Source organism: Neolamprologus multifasciatus, chromosome 4, assembly GCF_963576455.1.
Source record: "Neolamprologus multifasciatus chromosome 4, fNeoMul1.2, whole genome shotgun sequence".
NCBI classification, from domain to species: Eukaryota; Metazoa; Chordata; class Actinopteri; order Cichliformes; family Cichlidae; genus Neolamprologus; species Neolamprologus multifasciatus.
This window is the reverse complement of record NC_140442.1, coordinates 21608126-21623309: the sequence shown is the minus strand read 5'-3', so window position 1 is coordinate 21623309 and position 15184 is coordinate 21608126. Positions and strand designations below refer to the sequence as shown.

Genomic DNA, 15184 nt, shown 5'->3' with positions numbered 1-15184 from the left:
AAAAGCTCCCAAAAATACAGCTTAAGTATATAAGCCTGTGGTTTCTAGACTGTATATAAAGCTGAAATAGCGCCACATCATTAATCAGTAAATACTTTAAACATACAAAGAGCTTTCATCTGCAGAACCAGAAGATTAACTTTAGCTCCATCCACCAGCAGCTCAAATAAATCTGTCTTCTCCAGGCCAGGGGTCTCCAACTCCAGTCCTCGAGAGCTACTGTCTGGAGACCCCCGTTGGGACTGGGACTGAAGTGTTTTTATTTCAGTACCCGACCTGAGCCCTAACAAATGCACCTTTACAAATATAAATAAAAAATGTAACCCTTTAAAACCTGGCCAATTAAATAATTGCCAGAAAATTCTATTGTGGGCTTTGTAAACCTGATGAAAAATGAAAATAAAGTAAAAAAAAAAAAAGTAATTTTATCATATTTGCTACATCGGGTATGTTTTTGTGGTGCAACTTTTTTTTTTAAAGGGAAAAAACAAAAATGTAGAAGTCTCAAAAACTTGTGTATAAAATATGATACTTTGGTTTAAAGGGTCAAAAATAAACTCACAACTAACACGTTTACACAATAATAAAATTAGCAAACCCAGCGTTGGAGTTTACCGAAACTGAATTCTTTCAATCTAAGACAGATTTCTATAAACCAGACCAAATTAAAAGCTTTTCTTTGAGTAACCAAAGCATTCAGAGGGCTTTAAAATCCTGATGTCACAGGAAACATAACCTTGTCTTGAGAGGTTGTCCAAGCAAACAAAAGCAGCAGCTACTTTCAGCTGCTCCCTCCTTTACAGCAGCATGTCTGCGTCTCCTGAAGTCAGAGATGTTGTTGGGAACACGAAGCAGAAGTTTTCAGTCACACGGAGAGAAATAAAGACTCTGGGAGGCGGCCGCTGTGTATTAGTCTTTTATTGAGGGTTGTACCCAAGTTATACAGCTTTGTATGCTGGCTGCAGAAGCCAGCGGGTTACAAACAGTAATTCAGTATACGAGTACAGCCAACAGAAGACCTACTACTCACTACTCTACACCTTAGTACAGATTCTCTTAAGAGCAGTAAAATCCAGAAAGAAATAAAGAGGGAAAAAAATACAGAACAAACCAAGCAACAAGGAAGGAGAATAAAAGGATTAAAATGAAACCAAACAAGTAGACAGCATCAGAGGAGACATTCATTATTAGAGCACACTGGAGTTGGTTTTTTATACCATTAATATCAGGCGACTTCGTTTATTTTGTCAATTTTTATACCCATACAAATAAAGATTGTCCTTCAAAAAGTGCAGATTCCACCGAAGTTTAAAGATAAAATCCTTTGATGACCCGAGGAAGACGTTTGAAAATAAAAAGGTACTTCCTGTTTTTGTTTGCAAGAGAGGAAGACGCCCCCTCGTTGATTATAGACACTGTACGATTATATTCTCATATATATATTTTATATATAGTTTCAACAGTCTCCCAAAGCGATGTGCATAATAGGTTTACAGGTGATCCAACTACACACTGGATTGATAGAATCTCTATAAAAAGAAAAAAAAGCACTGTAGTCGTGTAAAATTTGCAGTTTCACCGGCCTCGCTCGAGCTGCGAGAAAAATCGACAAAAATGGACTTTTGCAAATCTTAACCTGTCCTCCTCCTCCTGCTACAACTGGCCCACCGTTTGCTAGGTAATAAAGGTTTTTCAGTTTGTATTATTATTATTAGTAGCTGTACTAGCTGTACAATTTAACGATGGCACGACACGTTTGAGGAATATTAGTGGGAATCCCATTTCAGCGGTGTTTACTCATTTTTTTGGGAATTATTTTTTTGTTTTATTTAAAGACAGGGAAAAAAAGAAGAAGAAAAACCCAAGGTGGACATGTAAGCCTGGGTTCAAACACTCCACTGCATAGTCTCTCTGAGCGACACCCACCCTTTTCCCCCTGATAAACCCACCCTTCCCTCCCCACCCGCCCACATCTTTGTGCTGGTTAGACTAAAGCTTTTCAGGGTTTGTTTGTGTGTTCATACTAAATGTAAAACGACAAAAAAAAAAGAAAAAAAAGACAGCAGATTCTCACAGTTTTTGTATTTTTTCTTTTTTGTTTTTTTTTGTTTGTTTTTTTCTGTTTTTCCTGTCAAAAAAATAAGCCTTAGCGCTTTTTGATCGACTGTAGGAGCCGTCAGGTGTGTTATGATATAATATAGCATTTACTCACAGGATATTTAAGTCAAGAGAAACACAAAAAAGTCACATTATTTTTTTTCTTAAACATTAAAAAGTAGTAGAGTATCACCAGCCAGCTTCCCTCCTGCCCGCTACTTCCTTTTCCTTTCCTTCCCCTCGTCTGGCCCTGTCGGGAAGCTGCTTGGCAGCCCTGGGGATTGTACATTGCTCGTGGTGGTTTTCACTTTACTAAAAAGGTTTTCCTCACATCATCCTTTTGCAAATGACTTTTTTAATTTTTTTTTTTTTTTTTTTTAAATCTTCAAGCATTTAATATTGTCCAGCTTTTTAAGTACACGTATGCACACGTACACAACTACAACCAAACAACAACAATAAAGGATTTATCCCTTTCCTTCCCTCCCTCCTCGATTTGGCATGATGATGTATTCACTCACACACACACAAACACTCTCACAAACAGTCTCACGCAGGCTGACAGTAGATACAAATACGATTATGGAACCAAAACAGTAACAACATTATTGAGAGGCGTTTTCCAGACGTTGCTTGTCCCTTCTCTAACAGCACAGCAATGCTGCCACCTGAGCTGCTGATCTGGGGTCAGCCTTTGTCCCGGTAAAAAGTTAAAAGAAAAAAGGATACTGAGGATGGACAAAGCTGCTCTCAAATCAGCGCCAGGAACGACAGCGCTGCCAAAAATCAGAATGAACAAAGTGTAAAGTAATGTCATTGAGCAGTAAGGGAATATAGACAGTTTAGAGCCCACCCTCCCCTCCCCCCCGCCTCAGACCTCCTGTCAGTTATGAGTCTCCTCTCCCTGTAGTTAAGCTTAGGAGTTGGAGAGGAGGAGCTGATCCTGGATAAGCCGGCGAGGAGGCAAAAGTGCAACCCTTTATCCCTGAAAAGCCAGGAAGAAGCAGCCAATCGCGAGTCCCGTCCCCTCCTCGCCTCGTTTCAGTCAAGCGACACCACGGCAGCAGTGACTGCTGCTCAATTTCTCAAAAAACAAAAAAATTTACAAATTTTTTTGTTGCCCCTCATGCACATTTGAGGCTGCGCTGTCTTTTATACTTTTAAAAACCGTTTCAGCTACATTCAGGCCCAGCTCAGAGCCGGAGGTGCACCAACCAAGGGAGACCAATAAAGCACCATCTTCTCGAATCACAGTACACACACACGCGCGTGCGTGCGCGCGCACACACTCTACCCTGTCGAATACTCACAGGCGCACCTTTTCCATCAGAGAGACCTGAAAATCTAAACATCTGTCTCAGCTTTGCTTTCGGCCTTTTTCCTCTAGAATCCACCCAAGTGCAAAATCCAAGTCTCCTCAGTTCAACGTGTCAGACTAAAACTAACAACAACAACAAAAAAAAAGCTCAGATGTTCCACTTGATAACAACTGTTCAACACAACGACAACAAATACAAATAAGAGATATATGTAAGTATGTATTTATATATATATTTATAAGCAAAGAGATCTGGAATTAAGTAAACTAATTTTTTTGTATGATTGAATTATTTGGTAGAGAGCGGTTCAATACTGGCACACATCACTGTCAAGTCTGGCTAATACTCAAGGTTCTGTCTCACTGCATTTGCTTTGAAGTTGTTAAATATTCACGGGCTAAGCTTAAAAAATAAAAGACTAAAGCTTCTAGTACTTCTGAAATAAAAACCTACATGAGAGAAGAGAACTAGGGAGGAGGGGGGGGTGACACGCACAAACACGATGAAGAAAAGATAATTAAGGTCCATGGCTTCGCTAATGCTGACTCGTCGTTCATGCACCCCTCTGACACTTCTCTCCCCCCCCATGACCCTAACAAACAAATTGTGCATCAAAGTAACTAAACAGTCACTGGTAGATAAATCTGTTATTCTCTTGTTGTGAAGAAAAACGCCACTGGTGGATTTTACATTCACGCTGTTCTCACACAAAACCTCCACAATTCACATTCACACACACACACGTACGTCAGGAACTTCAGATGAATACCCCACCTTCCCCCCCTTTGCCCCAAAGGAAAGAAAATAAAACAGTACAATACAATCATATTCATTTTGTAAACAGGTAGAAGCCACTTGACTTGTTGCATCTTCGGACACAATTAGGATCAAGGCAATGAAATGTGGACGACTTTTTTTACTGTTAAAATATTTTCTTCAACCAAAACGAGAGTTTTTTTGTTGTTTTTTTTCTGACTTTTGTTTTTGTTTTTCTCTTCGTTCCATTTTTTTTCAAAACACCATTTGTGGCAATGAGAGAAATTTTAAAAAAAAGGAAAAGCGAGTAATGTTTGTTAAACAGCTAAAACATTGTGACACATGGTCGAAGAGGGAGTAAAAAATAAAAATAAACGCCTCTCAGTAGGCCATGTGAATGCGAGAGGCTACAGTATGCATAGATACAGAGTCGCCTTTCTCTTGGTTTATAAGTCTGACGAGACACGACGATTTCCCCGCTCACAGTCACGCGCTCACGCATTAAACGATCCCCACTCTTGATTTTTTTTTAAACATCAGTGGAGTGGAGGAGGAGGAAGAGTAGGAGGAGAGGGAATGCCGGGAGTGTCCTCGACCTCCCCCTCCCCGCACACCTCACCTCCCTCCCTCAAAAGACAGCATATTGAAAGCAGTGTGTTGAGCTTCTCCAGCTTAAAGCAGTTATTTGGCAGAGAGAAAGAGAGAAAGAGAGAACAAAAACAAAAACTTACAGACCTTTACATAGTTTTCAGTGCTAGAAGTTGTATTTTCCTTTCCTACAAGGAGTAGTAGTTTTTTTCTTTAATTCAAACTACAAGGGGGGAAAACTGGCTTGATTTCCTGAGAACCATTGCTGGTTATTTAGCAGACAAAAAGAGGAATAGTTCAAAATAACCAACGCCATGGCCAAAAAACACTGATCCGAATTCCCAGAGTTACAAAGCATCGTCTTCATCCTCAGTAAGAGTTGTTTGTTTTTTTTAAACTTTTTCTGTTTTTAAAAATTTTTTATCTTTTTTTTAAAAGCGTTTTTAAAATTTTTTTGTGCATTTTTTAAAATTTTATTCCATCTTCTCTTTAAAATGAAGAATGAACACACTTTCTGCCTCCCAAGTCTTGTAAACAAGAGGTTGCAGTGTGGCACCTCCAAAACATTGAAAGCCTATTCTGAAAGTGCTGTTCCCCCCCCTCCCTCCCACTAAAACCTGCCTGCCAGGGGGCTAATGAGAAAGGGAGGGAGGGGGAGGGGCTTGCTAGATATCCCCCGCCTCCCTATATTAGGGTGGGCGGGGCTTACTAGTCCCAGCTGCGGCTACAGTCCTTTGCACTGCAGAGCTCAACTTTCTTTAGTTTTAAAACAATTGGTGCAATACTTTTAATGTCACTTGAACTATCACCAGATAATCATCCTAAGTCAGGTTTAATTTTTTAACTATCTGTTGATCTTGAACTCCACGACAACGCAGTAAGGTAGGCGTGCCAAGGCAGAGAGGAGCGCACACGTACTCATTCACAGCTCGCGCGGACACACACATAGTAATTCTCACAAACACACACAGTAAGGACCTCAATGAGTAAACAGCTACACTGGAAAAAACTGGCTGCTCCCTCTATATTGCAGATTATACTGAGAAAAAAAACAACACATTCAGTGCAAAGTTAAAAAAGCTCATACTCCAACATTGTCAGCAAACAAATGCAAAAAAAAAAAGTAAAACAAAAATAAAATGTTAAAAAGAATTGGAATTCAAATAAACATGACGAATGAAACAAAAATATATATAATAATAATGAGCTCGATTGAAGCTTTTTTTCGGTCTGAAAGAGCACTACCTGGAGGCAAATATCCATCCGTTCACATTATAGAATTGGCCTGCATGATTCAAGTATTCCGACTGATATGTTTTTGGGCTAAAACAAAGTGGACATATGTGCAGAGAGAGAAACGTAACTTGTTTTCCACAGGGGAGACCCCGTTTTGTTGAATATCTTGTAAATGAGAAAGAGTCCAACTAGTGCCATTGCATTTATAGAACTACATTTGTGTCTCTATTCTGCTGATTATTGATAATTCTCTACTGACCCTTCCCCGAGCCTGTTTCACTGGCAGGCAGCTCACATGGAGTCCCCACCCCCTGTCAGGTGATCAACTGGGAGGAAGGAGGTGATTGGAGAAGGGCTGCTGATCCTCCCTGCCTCGGTGCCACTGGGGGTCCCCCACAGGCTACTGGAATAGTTGGGCCCACCCCAGAGGGAGGAGCTGTGGAGGTCGCTGCTGTTCCACTGGTTGGGTTCAGAAGCGCGGCTTGGAAAGGGGTGAGACTGATCCATTCTGCTCTGAGAGGAGCCGAGGGTCTGCCAGCCAGAGGAGGGAGTGGCCATTGACTGCCCTTGTGCAAAGAAACGGCTGATTTCCTCCTCGCTGGCAAACTCAGCCAGAATAGTAGTGTTCCCCAAAACACACCTGTAGAAACAGAGCAGGTTAGACTTTTTGTCTGTACACAACATCATATGGCTCTTTTTCCATCCATTTAAAAAGCCAACTGTCCACTACTGAAATTCCCCACTTAATTTTGGGAGTATTTTAGGGGGGTAATATGCCTGGAAGAATGCATGGGTTATCTGTAAAGGGGACATCTGACTGAGTGTCAAAAAAATCTGTGATTAATCTGTCTATGACAAGTTAATTTGGCATCAACAGCCTGTTTTTATTCAAGGTCATCTGCTCTAAGAGAAGCCGAATAAATAAAAGTAAGAAGTGCCCGTATTTGCGTGTGATAGTCTTACATGTGCAGGCTCTTCTGGGCCTTAGCGGCCTCATCCTTGGAGCTGTAGCATACCACAGCGTTACCATGTGGCAGGTTGAGGTGGAATGTGATCAGAGGGCCGTGCTGCATGCACAGAGTCCTCAATGTAGAGCCGTCAATCTGGAAGAAGGGGAAAGAAAAGTTGAGTTAAACAGGGGAAGTGATAAGAGGTGAAAAATATGTGAAAAACATGGAAGTAATGATTGTGATAACGTTAACAGAATGAAAGTACAACTACCTGAGGTGTGAGATTTTTCAGAACGAGCCACTGGGTTCTCCCTGAGCTGCTGCTGTCACCCCAACTGGAACCTGTCAATACATACACCATAGTCAATCATCAGCTGGGATAGGATGCTAAAGCTGGTTTTGTGGTCAAGTTGAGGCTGCACAGGAGAGGAGCCGTGCATTTTAAAATTTATCACAAGCTTCTCTATACAGTCTTGAAATCTTTTGAAAACAAACAAACAAACAAAAAAAAAAACAACAACCCCAAAGTCTGTTCTGCTCATTTCGCAGATGGAATTAAGGTTAAAGGATGTGCTTCTCTTACCAGGTGTGTATCTGGACTCAGCGGTGCTCCAGCCCCCCAGCCTCAGGGCAGAGCCATCCCAGCCAGAGGAGGCAGGGCTGGGCTTCTGGCTGGTTAGGCCAGGCGGTGGTCTGGAGGGGGCCGCCACAGACAGCGCCTTGGGAGGCAGGGGGACCTTCCAAAGCTCATGAGCTAGGGAGGAGTTTGACACACTGCTGCCGGGAGACCACTTTGACTCACTGGGTCTGGCTGCAAGGCGAGAGCAGAAAAACAAAACCCGTTTAACAAATTTTTTCAAGTTTACAATAAATAAATAAGGTAAAGAAAACATTTAAACTTCACTAAAGCAGAGCCAAACTACACACCTGAAGTGCTTTGTGCTGTACTGGTGAGGGAACCGCTGTGGCTGGAGGCACGAATGGATGACCAGGCACTGTTAGAAGGCATCGTGGTGTTCAGTGATGAGGATGGCCCTAGAAACATCAGCAGGAGGGGTCAGTGTGGGTCTGTGCTACCATTACAGTTATTGGGAGGGATCTGGCATGTGCGCAGCCTACCGTTGTTCCTGTCCCTGAGGTGGTCTGTGTCGCGGACGGTGTTGATGGAGAGGTTGTTGATGACACTGCCGGGGGTCACATAAGGGTCAGTCTCAGGGTCAATGTTGGGGTAACCTTTCCAAGGCTCCCCGGGCCGGAACTCTGAGAACAAAAAACACATGCAGACATCAGCAGGGTTCAAAGCAAACACTTCGGGGATTCTGGTGGATTTAAAGGTGTCTGTACCTGGGGGCCAGGTGACAGTGTTTCCATGGGGCGGGGGGGAGTTGGCACGAGGTGGCCAGCCATCGCCCACCGAGCCCATTGATTGGCCGGGAGGACTCAGGGGAGAGGGGCCAGGAGAAATTAAGTCATAGAAGGAGGAGTCCTCCAGACGCAGCCCAGACGACATAGCACCTGTGGGACAAACACAAACATATAAACCATTAAAGCCAGAGTTTAAAGTATGCAGTGAGAAAAAGTGTGGGGATGCTTTAGTCACTTTAAAAAACAATGTTTTTTTTCACTGTTTACATAGTAAACACCTCATGGATACCTCCCCCAGAAAGCCAAACAATACCACAGCATGCAGTGTGACAAACTATAAATGCTTTGTCTGTACCAGGTTTGCTGGTCTGCTCCGGAGGGTCGGTAGCCCAAAGTTTCTTCAGTCTGGACTGGGGTGGCTCTTTATAGCTCACTCCACCACCACCACCAACACCCATGTCCAGGGGTACATTCAGGTTAGAATTCAAGTCTGAGAAACAGGACAGAAGAGTACATGTCAACAGATAATCAAGAACACTCTGCATATTTTAAAAGGTAAAACTAAAATGTAATCCCCAAGATCTATCCTGCTCATGATCATCTTCTTACAAATCTGAGGTCTTAAGTGTAAAATAAAAAGTATCACCTCACTTCTCCACACAGTCAAACTAGTTTATGATTAGGGTGCCTAATCTGTAATAACAGCAGTAGCAGTTGACTTACTTAAAGGGAAGTTGCTGAAGGATCCAAGAGTGGCAGCATCCTTCAGCATCTCGGGGGTGCTGTGGGACATGTAGTTATCCAGGTACGGCTTGAGGGGCGCGGCCGGCTTCAGCAGCGAGGGGTCCATGTGTCGTGGTGGCTGCATCGGTGATGGAGAGGAACCAATTGGACGTGTCTAAGGACAGAAGGTGCACAGTTAGAGAAAGCAACTAAGGAGCTAACACCACTGGGACAACTAATGCAATTTAGTAGCACCCAGACACACACCTGTTCAGTCTGACGTCCCATAGGCATGGGTCTCTGGCTTTGAACCTTCTGCTGTTGCTGCTGGAGGAGAAGACGCTGCAGAGAAATAGAATAATGTAAACCCATCATGTTGATAATGTTACAGTTAGGAATTATGGCTCCATTTCTGTCATGTTATTTTCATGTTAAAACTAGAAATAAAAATCTAAAGCTATACACTTCTTTTCTGTCGGTATTCACCTGTAATTGGTTGATCTGGTTGATCTGGTTTAGCTGTGACAGCTGGTTGAGAACAGCCATCTGCTGAGGGCCAAACAGAGGGTTCAGACCGCCATTGCCTCCCGGGTACTTCAACAGGGATGAAGGAACCTGAACAACAACAATAATTTGGGACTGAGTGTTGGAAAACAATCAGGAGTAATAGAGACAAGAACTCACTCTGAGTGCGACCTTTTGTGCGTTTTATTTTTATGTGGGGTACCTGAGCGGGCAGGATGGGTGGAGGCACTTGATTACGAAGATTGGGTTGAGGAGGGGGCTGGGACTGGGGGCCACCTCGGCCCTGTGCTACGGTATTGCCGCCCAACATTGGGTTTACATTCTAATCGGGGGGGGGGGGGGGGGCAACAACAGAGAAGAAAAATGTAAAACAGTGTAGAAACAACCCTGATAAACAATGAGAATGAATCACACAAGGTTAGACGCTTGTGTGCAGTCAAAGCTTGCCATAAGAAAGACAAACAAAAAACCTCCCCCACCATTTGAATATCCCATGACGTCCACTAGAGGGCACACCATTACAACAAGACAGCTATTTTTATGGATGAGGCTCAGAGCCAACATCAGTTTCTCTGGAGCAGAGTTAAAGTGGGAATTCTCCACCACTATTACCACGGTTGTTGAAATATTCCAGCCATAAATAGAGCCCATGCTGTGCATAAACATAATTTTTAAACAGGCTACAATCGTTAAAGTTACTAATAAAGCAGCCTGCTGTGGGCATTTTCTTAACCATAACTGCCTGAAAAGGTAGTCACCCCCCAATCATCTCTCTCTGATGTCTTTGGTTAGGACTTCATCACACAGCTGTCCCACACCATAAGCAGTACTGCGGGAGAACAGAGCATCATTAACCCCCCAGCAATGCTTGGTGTACACTTTTCTGGTGGAAACACAGCTTTGTATTCTTTGCTGCTCAAAAGGAAGACTGCCACCGGTAGTCTTGCCCCTACTTAAAAGTAATGGCAAAGCTTTGGTATTACCCATGTGACCAGGAGAAAATCACTGATTTAATTCTTTCTTCGCATCAAGTGAAAAATCTTCATATCAAACAGGGAATTTCTAACGTCTCAAGATAACTCTCTCTTCATTCTTCTTCACTCACCTGCCCAGCAGCCCCAGAACTAGAGTGGGAAGCAGACGGCCCAGAATTGAGACAAGAGACAGACCGAGCAGAATTGGAGGGGGAAAGGCTCATGCTTTGATTGGAGGAGAGTTCATCAGAAGCTGGGATATCGTAAGCAGAGGGTGAAAGCTGCAGAAGCAAGGCCAGGTGCACAGCAGATGGACGGTAAGCACACAGGGACAGGAAGCACACCAGCAGCAAAAGAAGCACAGAGAGGGAAGAAGAAAAAGAAGAAAGTTAATTTTTTTTTTTTTTTCCGAAACCAAAGACAAGTTGAAGGTCGAGGAAAGAGAATCAAATGTGTAGAAACAAAGGAAATAATTGCAGGGAGTGGACAGTGTGGGGAGCAAAAGAGGTACGAGAAGAATGAGAAGCTAAAAATAAGGACGTGATGGTAGAAACGAGATAGCAGGATGAAATAAGAGTTAATAAGAAGGAGCACACTGTGCTAAAGGAAACGCAGCAAGCCAAACTGAGCGGGAACAGTTTGTACTGACATGTGCTTGCTTCTAGTGATAATGATACATGATGAGGAAAGAATCAAATAAAACACTAGTTTTAGACCAGCAAGCTGCACTGTATTAAAACCCCCACTGTGAGGCACTGTACAGCCAGAGGCACACTTCAATTCAATTTTATTTATATAGCGCCAAATCACAACAAATGTCGCCTCAAGGCGCTTCATAGATACAGAGAAAAGCCCAACAATCATATGACCCCCTATGAGCAAGCACTTTGGCGACAGTGGGAAGGAAAAACTCCCTTTTAACAGGAAGAAACCTCCGAAACCTTCATTCTACACCTACCCCACCATAACAGCAGACTAAGACATTGCCCGACCCTTTATGAGAATCAGTTATTTACCTCAAGCCTGCATATACAGCACAGCTCCGGAAAGAATACACCTTGTACATGTAACTCTGCTCATGCTTCTCCATACCTTGTCATAGTAAGAACTGCGATCCATGGTGGAGTCCTTGTGGAGGTGGTGCCGAGACCCAGAATTCTTCCCCATAACTCCATTGAAGTCCCCAATACTGCCCATGTCCATACGCTTGTCCTGCACCATCCCTGCTCCAGTCTTAATGGAGTCATCAGGGGAGTCCCTCTGCAAGAACGAAGCCAAGAAAATGTGATTATGGAGACGGAACAGCATAAATCTTGCATTCTTTGAATCAGGGCTTATTACATTTGAAAAACCAAACACTTCAGCATGCTTTAACGTACACATGAGTCATCTGTAGGGCTGTTCGATGTAACGAGATATATCGGATGACGATATAAAAACGTCTATTGTTTCATTTTACACTATCGTTTGTTTCGTGGTGTCGCAAAATAAACTGTTTTATGGCAATATTTTTTCATCGTTTTGATGGTCACTGTAGTGGCTATATTAATTTCTTAAAGTTCTCTCTTTCTCTTTTTATGCATTGTGGTTAGCAACAACGACGGTAACGCCATTGTGTGTCCGCTTGTTTATTTTCCACATAAACCTTTCACAACAAAGCTCAAGATCCTGTTGAGACTTTTCAAAATAAACGGAATCACGTGAAAGAGCAGATTATTTACGGATGAGAAGTAAAGCCGCCAGGTGCTAAAAAAAGAAACCTTAGACTCAAACGTTAGAACAGGCTTTTTCCTGCAGCACGCCGTGTAATAAATACAAAGAAAACGGCGGCCTTTACAACTTCTGTCTAAAAATGTAGTTTCTTGCATCTGTTAAAACACTCGACTCCAGCTACATGACGCGCAGCTGGAAACACTTCCCACAAGTCGAGCTGCCCGAGATTCACAGAATTTACAGAAAATGTTACATTTTTGTGATTTATATCGTTATCGGGACGATAGAATACTTATATCTGGATATGAGATTTTGGTCATATTGCACAGCCCTAGTCATCTGGTGGAAAACTAACTTAACGAGTGTCTCATAGTGAATGGAAAGCATTCCTCTGTACTTACAGCTTCTGTTTTTGCTTCCGAAACACTACTTTCATTAAGAAAGTTATCAATAGCTCCGTGTGTGCTAGAGGGACACAAACACAGGGAATATTTAACTGACTGATTAATAATATTTACAGAGAAGTTCATGCTGCTGAACTGGCCGATGAAGGGTTTCATCCAGGGATCATCCTGTTTGTTGACTGGTTTGTTCATCTGAAACAGAGTGGACAGAGGGGAGCACTGTTAGGACTGCTTTAAAAACTTCTAAAATAAATAAATAAATAAAACTCCCTCCCTTTATTAAATGGCCTCATTTCAAATAGAAAAAAAGTGCAAAGATGAGATAAATGTACCTTAGTAGAGCTTTTATGCTTGTAGTTCCAGCTGACTTGGTCATGGGATCTGCTGTCCTGTTGATTGTTGCTCCACATGCCGATCTCCACTTCCTCTTCCTGGTCCCAGCTATTTCCCATCTCGTCACTACACCATGTGTCCATGCGCTTGGGACCTGGAGCTATCATGACGGGAGGGAGAGATGTAGAAACTGATTATCAGCAAGTAAATTCACCTCTTTTCTGGCACACTTTAGTCACACCAGACTGCTTATTATTTACAGATGTTGCAATCAGATGTTTGTAGGGTTTGCTTTGTGCACATACCAGACTTATGCTGACTGCCCCATCCTGACCCAGACTCCCTGCTATCCCTGCCGTCACCCCAACTGTAGTTCTTGTCATTGGGCTTTCCCCAGGCAGACGTCCCGTTGTCCACAGTCACAGGCGGAGCAGCACTAGGCTCCCCCCATGATGAGGACTCCTTCTGTTGGGGGTATGGCTCACCCCAACCTGAAGGAACAAAGGAGATGATCACTATGAGGGTACAGTTTCTGTGGTTTAATCTACTTGATGTACTTAAACACTATTTAACATTTGTACAATTCCAATGTTAGGCCAGTGGGAAAGTGGGCTGCATCACATTAAAGGTGGCAAGACCCAACCTGTTTTCCAAATGTACAATAATGCTGCAATTCATGTAGATTTCCCCCCACTTAGCTGAAACTGGAGACCAGAGCAACACTCCCTGGGGAACCCTATATCCACTCACTTATGTAAGCAGTGTTTTTCTTCACGCTTGTGGATGTGCATGTGTCATTGCAGGACATTATACCCTTTGAAATGTAACAGAATGCATGCTCAAGAAAGTAACGTATGAGTTCAAAAGGCTCTTGTTACAGCCAACCACCCAGGCCCGTTACTTTCTCCCTGCACAGGAGACGTTTGGGGAGATGCCAGGGATACCTCCCTGTAAAAATAGGACAGATCATGGGGTGGCCTCTGGCACTGATATCCTGCAATTGACTTGGCTTGTTCACCACATATGCGCGTATACACACAAGAGGACAGACTGACACAAACAGGTAGATACATATAGCCACAAACGAGCACATCACACAAATACACACAAACTGCCAATCAATAACCCCCAATCTATCACTCCATCCTGTCCACTTGAGTGCATCAGCTGACTCAAGGACCCAGAGAAAATTTTAACCACAGTGTGTGTTTGCAAGTGTGTATGAATAAGTCTGAGCATCTGTTTTTGTTTGATTACATGTACATTTTGCAACACCATGAAAGTCTAATTTAGCTACATTTATTGATCATATCCTTTAAGTGACCCAGACTTTTTACTTCACTAGGTAATAACTGAAATTAAGATGAATCAAGACCCATAAATTAATTTTCTCAATGCAGTAGCTAGGGAGAGGGTCCCACCCTTCCCAGACATCCACTTAGCGCCGCCAGTTAGCTCACTAAACCAGAAACCTTGAATAACCCTAACAGCCCCCTCCTTTTCTCCTCCTCCGGCCCCTTCCACAGAATAGCTCTCCTACTCGTTTTAGTTTTCCCATCTCACATTGGAACCTGTCCTATTTCCAAGTCAGCAGACCATCTCCTGTGCTACTCACGGTCTCTCTAACTCTCTTTTCCTGAAACCTATCAAAAGCCTGTGTTTCTACAGCAAGCACAATTGGCGGGTGAAAAAGAAGAGGGGGGAGGGAATGGGAAAAAAAAGGCGAATGAGAGAAGAGAAAAATCGATGCTCTTAGCATTCCAAAGAGATGACTCAACTGGCTTTTCAAAAAGCCTTCAACACAGACAACACTGTAGGGAAAATGGGAGGGAATGACTGTACGTGTTTGGTCTCCAGCCATGCTTCTGTGTAAATTGGTGTATGCCTTTGTATACATTTGTGAGTGCGTGTATTCACACTGGCTTTGCTTGCACTTTCTCAACCCTTTTAGGACTTCATTTCTATCCATCTTAATCAGAGTCTGGGTTAGCCTTGTTCCTCTCTTACAGACTCCATGACGAGGTTTGCACTTCTACCATTTTAAATACTGCCCCAGGCTCCTGACGTAGGTGTTAAATCACATTAATATATTTTTTTAAAAACTCTTCAGCATGCTTTAACGTAGACAATCTGTGCAAGAATCTGCACAACATTTTGATGAGAAGTTTCCACTCTGGCTAAAATAAAGTGGAATATGTGAT

At 42.9% G+C, this 15184-nt stretch overlaps 1 protein-coding gene across 6 annotated transcripts in view; it reads right to left on the bottom strand.

The window, feature by feature from the left end:
* Nucleotides 1-903: 903 nt before the first annotated feature.
* Nucleotides 904-15184, bottom strand: part of LOC146520388 (trinucleotide repeat-containing gene 6A protein-like) — a 59500-nt gene continuing 45219 nt past the window's right edge. For 4 of the 6 annotated variants that reach the window (XM_085158133.1, XM_085158132.1, XM_085158131.1 and 1 more), the window contains 17 exons: nucleotides 13289-13474; nucleotides 12983-13143; nucleotides 12765-12842; nucleotides 11626-11793; nucleotides 10665-10814; nucleotides 9762-9881; nucleotides 9521-9649; nucleotides 9302-9376; nucleotides 9035-9209; nucleotides 8667-8801; nucleotides 8291-8461; nucleotides 8066-8206; nucleotides 7874-7981; nucleotides 7530-7757; nucleotides 7218-7288; nucleotides 6960-7099; nucleotides 904-6636 (listed from right to left, as the gene is read on the bottom strand). In XM_085158133.1, coding sequence (XP_085014259.1) covers nucleotides 6288-6636; nucleotides 6960-7099; nucleotides 7218-7288; nucleotides 7530-7757; nucleotides 7874-7981; nucleotides 8066-8206; nucleotides 8291-8461; nucleotides 8667-8801; nucleotides 9035-9209; nucleotides 9302-9376; nucleotides 9521-9649; nucleotides 9762-9881; nucleotides 10665-10814; nucleotides 11626-11793; nucleotides 12765-12842; nucleotides 12983-13143; nucleotides 13289-13474 — 2585 coding nt within the window. In that variant the 3' untranslated portion in view covers nucleotides 904-6287. The remainder of the gene's footprint in view (nucleotides 6637-6959; nucleotides 7100-7217; nucleotides 7289-7529; nucleotides 7758-7873; nucleotides 7982-8065; nucleotides 8207-8290; nucleotides 8462-8666; nucleotides 8802-9034; nucleotides 9210-9301; nucleotides 9377-9520; nucleotides 9650-9761; nucleotides 9882-10664; nucleotides 10815-11625; nucleotides 11794-12764; nucleotides 12843-12982; nucleotides 13144-13288; nucleotides 13475-15184) is intronic. The other 2 variants (XM_085158135.1, XM_085158136.1) reach the window with 1 other exon arrangement.